This window comes from Bufo gargarizans, chromosome 7 (genome assembly GCF_014858855.1).
Source record: "Bufo gargarizans isolate SCDJY-AF-19 chromosome 7, ASM1485885v1, whole genome shotgun sequence".
NCBI lineage: Eukaryota > Metazoa > Chordata > Amphibia > Anura > Bufonidae > Bufo > Bufo gargarizans.
In genome coordinates this window covers 172,423,016-172,431,515 of record NC_058086.1, presented here as the reverse complement: position 1 = coordinate 172,431,515, position 8,500 = coordinate 172,423,016, and the positions used below count along the sequence as shown (strand labels likewise).

General features: G+C 48.1%; 1 protein-coding gene across 1 annotated transcript; it reads right to left on the bottom strand.

Moving 5' to 3' along the window:
* Window positions 1-372: 372 nt before the first annotated feature.
* On the bottom strand, window positions 373-3,650 carry LOC122944082 (endoplasmic reticulum resident protein 27-like). The gene is made up of 5 exons (XM_044302300.1): window positions 3,303-3,650; window positions 2,977-3,093; window positions 1,961-2,086; window positions 755-949; window positions 373-498 (listed from the first exon to the last, which is right to left on the bottom strand). Exons 1-5 carry the CDS (start codon window positions 3,489-3,491, stop codon window positions 463-465), a joined length of 663 nt encoding a protein of 220 aa, XP_044158235.1. The 5' UTR covers window positions 3,492-3,650; the 3' UTR covers window positions 373-462.
* Window positions 3,651-8,500: the final 4,850 nt, after the last annotated feature.

Sequence of the window (8,500 nt, the reverse complement as noted above, 5' to 3'; positions counted from 1 at the left end):
GACGCAGAACAATTACTGTCATTCAGGATCTGTGGAGAGCCGGGTGACAGTGATGTGACGGTAAACCGAACACGTTATTAAAATAGTCGTAACGAATGACGATAAGTGGCGGAGCCGGTAAAACGCTGCAGAGACGATCCCAGCGCAACACGTGAGGAGTGACATCAGACTGTGCGCCTGCCCCTTTAAGAAGCAGCGACCCAATAGTGGCAAATATCGGACTGCCCCATTGATTGGTGCAGACTGACCCTAGGACGGCCCACTTAACCCTTACTCCTCCTGCTGATGTTGATCTGCGTTGGAGCTCCCTCTGGTGTGTGCACCCCGTACTGCAGGACACAGAACACCACACAGAACATTCAGGGTTAATGACAATTTAGTTTAAACAAAAGAGAAAAAAAATTATCTTAAAGTTGTAAAAACACAAAATCAGGTAAAAAAAGAAAACACGAAGGTCGGATGTTATAATTCAGTTTTCACACTTTCTGATTCTTCTTCCTGCAAAACAGAAAAATAAAAATATTAATTTTATAAAAATTAGCAAGAATATTTCAAGTGGAGGCAGAAAATGACATTACGACCCAGGCCCCGCCCCTCTGACCCTGCACATGACAGAATTCTCTGTGCCATGTTCATCAGGAGTCCAGGGGGCGGGGCATACTTCTCCTAGCCTTTTGATTGGACCAGTTGTATGGAGCTCCCCTTTAAGACTCGCTGCGCCCCCCAGGTCCAGTCCTCTGATTCTTCCACTCACCAATGCGCCGGACAAGAAATCTGAGCAGAATTTTTTCACGGTCTCAGCGGTAATTTCACCGGACGCCATGATGCCTTTCCTGTTGGACTCGGTGTCGTATATGGAGACGAGCGGGAGGTCGCTCTGCGTCAGCTTGAAGAACGCCATGATCTTCTGATTGCTCTTCATGTTGACGTCCATCTTCACAAACAGAACCTGACGCCGGGGAATGGAAGATGAAATATGGACACCGTGAGAAGGTGTGCAGGATCGGGGGTCGGCTAGTCAAGTCTGTATTCAGTGGAGTCATTCATTATATGTAGTCCCTGCAGGATTGACTATTAATGTCTGACCTTTCTGCAGGATCAACTAGTTACACCTGCCCCCTCTGCAGGATCAACTATTAATGTCTGTCCTTCCTGCAGGATCAGCTAGTCATGTCTGCCCTCCCTGCATGAATAAATAGTCATGTCTACCTTCCCTGCAGGATCAACTAGTTACACCTGCCCCCTCTGCAGAATCAACTATTAATGTCTGTCCTTCCTGCAGGATCAACTAGTAAAGTCTGCCCTCCCTGCATGATTGATTAATCATGTCTGCCCTCCAGCATGATTGAATAGTCATGTCTGCCTCCCCTGCAGGACCAACTAGTCATGTCTACCCTCTCTGGAGGATCAATTAGTCATGTCTGCCTCCCCTGCAGGACCAACTAGTCATGTCTACCCTCCCTGCAGGACCAACTAGTCATGTCTGCCCTCCCTGCAGGATCAATTAGTCATGTCTGCCTCCCCTGCAGGATCAATTAGCCATGCCTGCCCTCCCTGCAGGAACAACTAGTCATGCCTGCCCTCCCTGCAGGATTGACTCCAGCAAATATTTGTGTCACCTCTGCCCTGCCCACAGGGATATGGGGTCTGGTATGAGGCGTCGCATGGGATCTGAACATTTGGATTTACTATGGGATTCATATTATTAGGTCTGGTCTGGGGCCTGAATATTGTGGTTTGAATTTGGGGGTCTGGGATACGGAATATTAGTGCTGTGTTTGGGCGTCTTACCCTCGGAGGACTGTCAGTATCTGTTCAGCTCAGTGGTCAGTGATTATGATGCAATACTTCACATTTCCTGTGGGGGCACCACTAGGAAGCGTAAACCATGGATGCGCGTTACGTTACCGTCTTATGTACTAATATCTACAGTTTCCGCTTTTTTCACAGTATGGCTGACCTGCCCCCGGAGATCCTTCGCGGCTTCTCGTAATTCCTTCAGGATCTCCTCCTGTCCTTCCACATCCTTGTGTGTGAAGAAGAGCAGATGGATCTGAACCTTGCAGGCGATAATTCCAATGGCCGTCTGATGAGGGCGAGATAACACAGAAGATACTGACAACCGGCACTATGCCCAGAACGCCCTGCTGTTCCTGCGGAGGAACCTACACGGCTCGTTCTTCTCTATTCTCTGGCGCAAAACTAACAAACAGCAGCTACAAAGCGGCAAATCCCAGATGTAACGATTGCTGCGTTCAAATTTCACTTCCCACCACTTTCAGGGTCTGTAGTTGCTGTCAGTGAATGGAATATTCCCATTTATATGTTTGTGGCCTCCTTTCTAACTACCGGTAACTATTTCTTATTGTCCCTGTAAATGTTAAGAAACAAATGTTGCAACTCTGCAAAGTCGTGTTTAAACAATGTGTTTTATGTGTCTCCACGGTAACAGACTCCAAACGACGCCTGTGTAGTCTGCTCCCTCAGTCATGTGCTTCTCCCTTCCATCCAGCATTATTTTTTGCTAACCTACCAAATGTGATTACCAAAATGGGTTGTAAAAAAACATTAAAAACGGCTCCTGGCTCAATGCTTTTCACAGCTGAGGTTTTGTTACAATATATCCAGTCTAGACAATCCCCTGTCTGATACAATGTATCAGTCTGGAGTGCAGGCTTGTTATATTGCAGAGGATTGACCAGATACAATTACAACAACCCCTCAGCTGTGAGGAGTATTAGGTCAGGACTGATTCATAGCCTCTCTATGTAACTTATAGTGTTACCATTCATTGACAGCAAGCAGGCAAGCATTTTGAAAATGGTCAGGAATTGAGACCCAATGTTGGATCACAAATAAGCCTTTTAAAACTTCCCCTGGTGACACGTGGACTGTGCCTCGTGATGCGGTGTCTGGTGGCGCCCGTCCGGCCCTGCACTTTCCACAACACTGATATTCCAGAAGAATAGAACTTACCATGGGGTTATACTCTGTCACCAGTCTCAAATCATTGATCGTAAGGAATCGGTAAAGTTTTGCAGTGTTAAGTTCTGCCGTTTCCTCCACCACTAAATCATCCCGGAAATTATCTGTCTAGAATCAAAGAAAACGAAAGAAAAATCACCACCAGAGCTGCATTCACAATTCTGCTGCCTGATATCTGGAAACCATAGGCATTGGGCACAACATATTCCCTGAACCAGCAGGGGGCAGCAGTGTGATGTGGGGTACTGCAGCCAGAGAGCAAATGGGCAACCAGCAGGACAGTGAAATGGGGGAGAATAAAAGGAAGTAACAATCACCTGGCGGAAAATGCTGACGGTGTTACTCTTTATCTTGTAGTGCTTCAGGACGTCTTTGTTGGTTGTGAAGCCATAATCCCATTCTGGATGATTTTTAACAAGTGTATTGTAATACTCAAATTCTGGAGTCTCTGGATCCTGTGAGAAGAGCAGAACCATGTAAAGGCGTCCTCCACCGACATACAGCATAATGGGCAAACGTCAGCTGTAAGAACCTACCACAAAAAACCCGACCACGGCTAGATCAGTGGAATCAATGAAGGCTGCGGTAGAAGGAACGTCCAATAATATCTGGGCTCTTCTCTCCGGAACTGAAGGAAAATCAGGAAAAACTCTGATGAACATCAGTGATCAATATCATCATCAGTTATCATCCTGAAGAATCAGGTACTGAACAAGCAGGTAATGCTGAAATATTTGAGCTCCAATGCTAGCAGAATAGTGAGTGCAGCTCTGGAGTATAATACAGGATGTAACTCAGGATCAGTACAGGATAAGTAATGTATGTACACAGTGACTGCACCAGCAGAATAGTGAGTGCAGCTCTGGAGGATAATACAGGATGTAACTCAGGATCAGTACAGGATAAGTAATGTATGTACACAGTGACTGCACCAGCAGAATAGTGAGTGCAGCTCTGGAGTATAATACAGGATGTAGCTCAGGATCAGTGCAGGATAAGTAATGTATGTACACAGTGACTGCACCAGCAGAATAGTGAGTGCAGCTCTGGAGTATAATACAGGATGTAACTCAGGATCAGTACAGGATAAGTAATGTATGTACACAGTGACTGCACCAGCAGAACAGTGAGTGCAGCTCTGGAGGATAATACAGGATGTAACACAGCATAAGTAGTGTAATTTTCTTGTATAGTAAATTGATGATACTAGAGCATAAGAAGTTATTTACAGTGTTGCTTTTTCCAGATTATAATCTAGGGGATAATTATTGCTCTGGCTGGAAATTTTATAATCTCTGCAGGATTTATTGCTACTGGTTTAGTCTCCAAGATCCTGGGCTCCTGAAGAGATTCTATCTCTGAACAGTAAATCTTAGGTGATGAGTGTGTGACGCATTGTAGATTGGCTCAGGAGATTACTACATACAGATATATACAGCCACCACTAGAGGTAGCTCAGGAGATTACTACATACAGATATATACAGCCACCACTAGGGGGAGCTCAGGAGATTATTACATACAGATATATACAGCCACCACTAGAGGGAGCTCAGGAGATTACTGCATACAGATATATACAGCCACCACTAGAGGGAGCTCAGGAGATTACTACATACAGATATATACAGCCACCACTAGAGGGAGCTCAGGATATTACTACATACAGATATATACAGCCACCACTAGAGGGAGCTCAGGAGATTACTACATACAGATATATACAGCCACCACTAGGGGGAGCTCAGGGGATTACTACATACAGATATATACAGCCACCACTAGAGGGAGCTCAGGAGATTACTACATACAGATATATACAGCCACCACTAGGGGGAGCTCAGGAGATTACTACATACAGATATATACAGCCACCACTAGAGGGAGCTCAGGAGATTACTACATACAGATATATACAGCCACCACTAGGGGGAGCTCAGGGGATTACTACATACAGATATATACAGCCACCACTAGAGGGAGCTCAGGAGATTACTGCATACAGATATATACAGCCACCACTAGAGGGAGCTCAGGAGATTACTACATACAGATATATACAGCCACCACTAGAGGGAGCTCAGGATATTACTACATACAGATATATACAGCCACCACTAGGGGGAGCTCAGGAGATTATTACATACAGATATATACAGCCACCACTAGAGGGAGCTCAGGAGATTACTGCATACAGATATATACAGCCACCACTAGGGGGAGCTCACGAGATTACTACATACAGATATATACAGCCACCACTAGAGGGAGCTCAGGAGATTACTATATACAGCCACCACTAGAGGGAGCTCAGGAGATTACTGCATACAGATATATACAGCCACCACTAGAGGGAGCTCAGGCGATTACTACATACAGATATATACAGCCACCACTAGAGGGAGCTCAGGAGATTACTACATACAGATGTATACAGCCATCACTAGAGGGAGCTCAGGAGATTACTACATACAGATATATACAGCCTCCACTACAGGGAGCTCAGGAGATTACTGCATACAGATGTATACAGCCATCACTAGAGGGAGCTCAGGAGATTACTACATACAGATGTATACAGCCACCACTAGAGGGAGCTCAGGCGATTACTACATACAGATATATACAGCCACCACTAGAGGGAGCTCAGGAGATTACTACATATAGATATATACAGCCTCCACTACAGGGAGCTCAGGAGATTACTGCATATAGATATATACAGCCACCACTAGAGGGAGCTCAGGAGATTACTACATACAGATATATACAGCCACCACTAGAGGGAGCTCAGGAGATTACTACATACAGATATTGTAGCAATGTGAACATTGAAGTGTTTTCCCTAGGCTCCGGTCCGGGACTTAGGGCTCATGTCCAGGGATCCTATTTAATCCTGCTACTGGATCTTGGGTGTGTCTCACTCTGGAGAGTGTGCAGACAGAGGCCTGGTGAGGCTCTGTCAGTGTGGTCTCAGATAAGCCAGGCTGAGGGGCCACGAGGCTATGCAATAGCCTGGACTTTGGGGGACTTGCACACAGAAGGCTGGAGTGGCTCTGTGTGGTCTGAGCCGGGAGGGCTGAGAGACCACTATCCCCCAAGAGACCCTGGTGTGAGAGCAGCCAGGAGGGCTGAGAGACCACTATCCCCCAAGAGACCCTGGTGTGAGAGCAGCCAGGAGGGCTGAGAGACCACTATCCCCCAAGAGACCCTGGTGTGAGAGCAGCCAGGAGGGCTGAGAGACCACTATCCCCCAAGAGACCCTGGTGTGAGAGCAGCCAGGAGGCTGCTGAAGGTTGGGCTGGGAAAGCCGCATCTCATCACGGGTGTGAACTCTGCTACGCTTTAGGTGAGTCAGGGAAACCTATGTGTTTAGTTAGGGCCCAGACGGGCAAAGTATTTTATTTTGGCTTTGTGTGTTTTTCTTTATGCCGTGTGCCACAATAAAGCACAGTTTGACCCCTAAATCCTGGTGTCTGTGAAGAAGCGTGTGTTTGCAACCCCTGGAAAAGAGCTAATCCCCTACAATTGGTGTCGGATGCGGGCACATGTCCGTGCTGAAAAGTAAAAAGCCAACGTCGTTGCTAAGGGCAACGACCTGACGGAAAAGAGCAGGTCCTGAATGTTGCCAAGGAATTGCTGTGTTACTGTGCAGTGATTTAAAGTGCTGGAAGCCTGCTAGTTTGCAGGAGCAGAGACTGTGGTGCAAACAGTGCAGGATTTAAAGGGCCAGAAGCCCAGTACAAGAGACTGATCAGTGGAAATGGCTACAGAATGGTATAGCCCGTGGGAGAAATCCTGCGAGTTAGTGATCGGGGGAATCCCGCTGGGGGTCATTCTAGACTCCCGCCAGCAAGTGTCTCAGGTCCTGTCTGAAATTCTGGACTTTGTAACAAGGGGGCCAGAGACAAAAACTACGGTGTCACTGACCTTTGTGACGGACTATGGCTCTGTGCAATGGGAGCTGTTAAAATGTGAGGCACTGGAAGTGGAGTTTGTACTGGGCAAGGACTTTCCATTGTTTGGGCAGTTGTGGAGCGGAGTTCCTGATAAAAAGCAAGGATGTGCCGTAGCCAAGGGCAACCGTCGGGAAGACAAAGAGGTGGAGAGCGGTGCGGTTCTCAGGAGTGCATGTCTTCCCTGCGACTGTGTCCGGAGTCCTAGAGAGGAAGTGCGGAGGTGCGGTAAAGCTGTTGCTAGGAGCGACCACAACCTTGATGAGTCCGCGGGAGAGGATGTCACTGCTTTACCAGAATGGTTGATTACAAAGGGTAAGACTGTTCCTGTTATTAACCATGTGGCAGAGCCAGTGACGGTGAGCCGGCGGCGGGGGATACGTGGCAGAGCCAGTGACAGTGAGCCGGCGGCGGGGGATACGTGGCAGAGCCAGTGACAGTGAGCCGGCGGCAGGGGATACGTGGCAGAGCCAGTGACAGTGAGCCGGCGGCAGGGGATACGTGGCAGAGCCAGTGACGGTGAGCCGGCGGCAGGGGAAACGTGGCAGAGCCAGTGACAGTGAGCCGGCGGCGGGGGATACGTGGCAGAGCCAGTGACAGTGAGCCGGCGGCGGGGGATACGTGGCAGAGCCAGTGACAGTGAGCCGGCGGCAGGGGATACGTGGCAGAGCCAGTGACAGTGAGCCGGCGGCGGGGGATACGTGGCAGAGCCAGTGACAGTGAGCCGGCGGCAGGGGATACCTGCTGGGCCGGTAGGTGATAAGTCACACAGAGAGACAACTGTGTCTGGACAGGCGGATAAGCCGGCTGTGATGGCTCCCTCGCAGAAACCCGCAGGGGAGAAGGTTTCTGTGTTACATCAGTGGCCCATGACCAAAGCTAGACATGGGATGACAAGGATCCGGGATCCCATGCTAGCCCGGGTAAGGGGCAGCACAATATCGAAACCTGAGACTGGTAAAATAATAAAGGTGCTGGACAGTCGTGCGGAGAAGGACGATCCGCTGATTTTATTACATGACACGGAGGCTCCTATTGCTATCTCTTTCTTTACTTAAATTAATAGCAGCAAAGAAAAAAAGGTACAACTAACACGTTACCAAGGCAACAGAACCCTCCCATATGTCCTAGTATAAAAGGTCTGAACCCAAAACACTCCTCCTCTTTCTTTGCTGCTGTCCACAAGATAAGTACTTTGTTCTGTGGGCAGAATTTTGTGGGAAGATTACCTTTATCTAGGATTGTTTTTTCTTCCTCTCCCTTATTTGTATTCCTTCTGATTATTCCCCTTATCTCCATCTGTTATCTGCTTCATTTTTGGTTGTTCTGTTTTCACAGCGTTCGGCCGTTTTGTTCAGGGGGGCGGTTTTCTCCACAGGTTACTGCAGGGTTGTTTATCCACAGGTTCCCCCTCCTGTTCGCTTTCTTCCCCAGGGCAGAATTCTGTTGTTCACCCTTTGTGCTTACCTCCGGTTATCTCTCCCGCTCTTGCGCCCCTCGGCCGGCGGCCGTAGTCTCGCGGGACTTCGGCCGCCATTACCGTTTTCTTCTCCTTCTTCC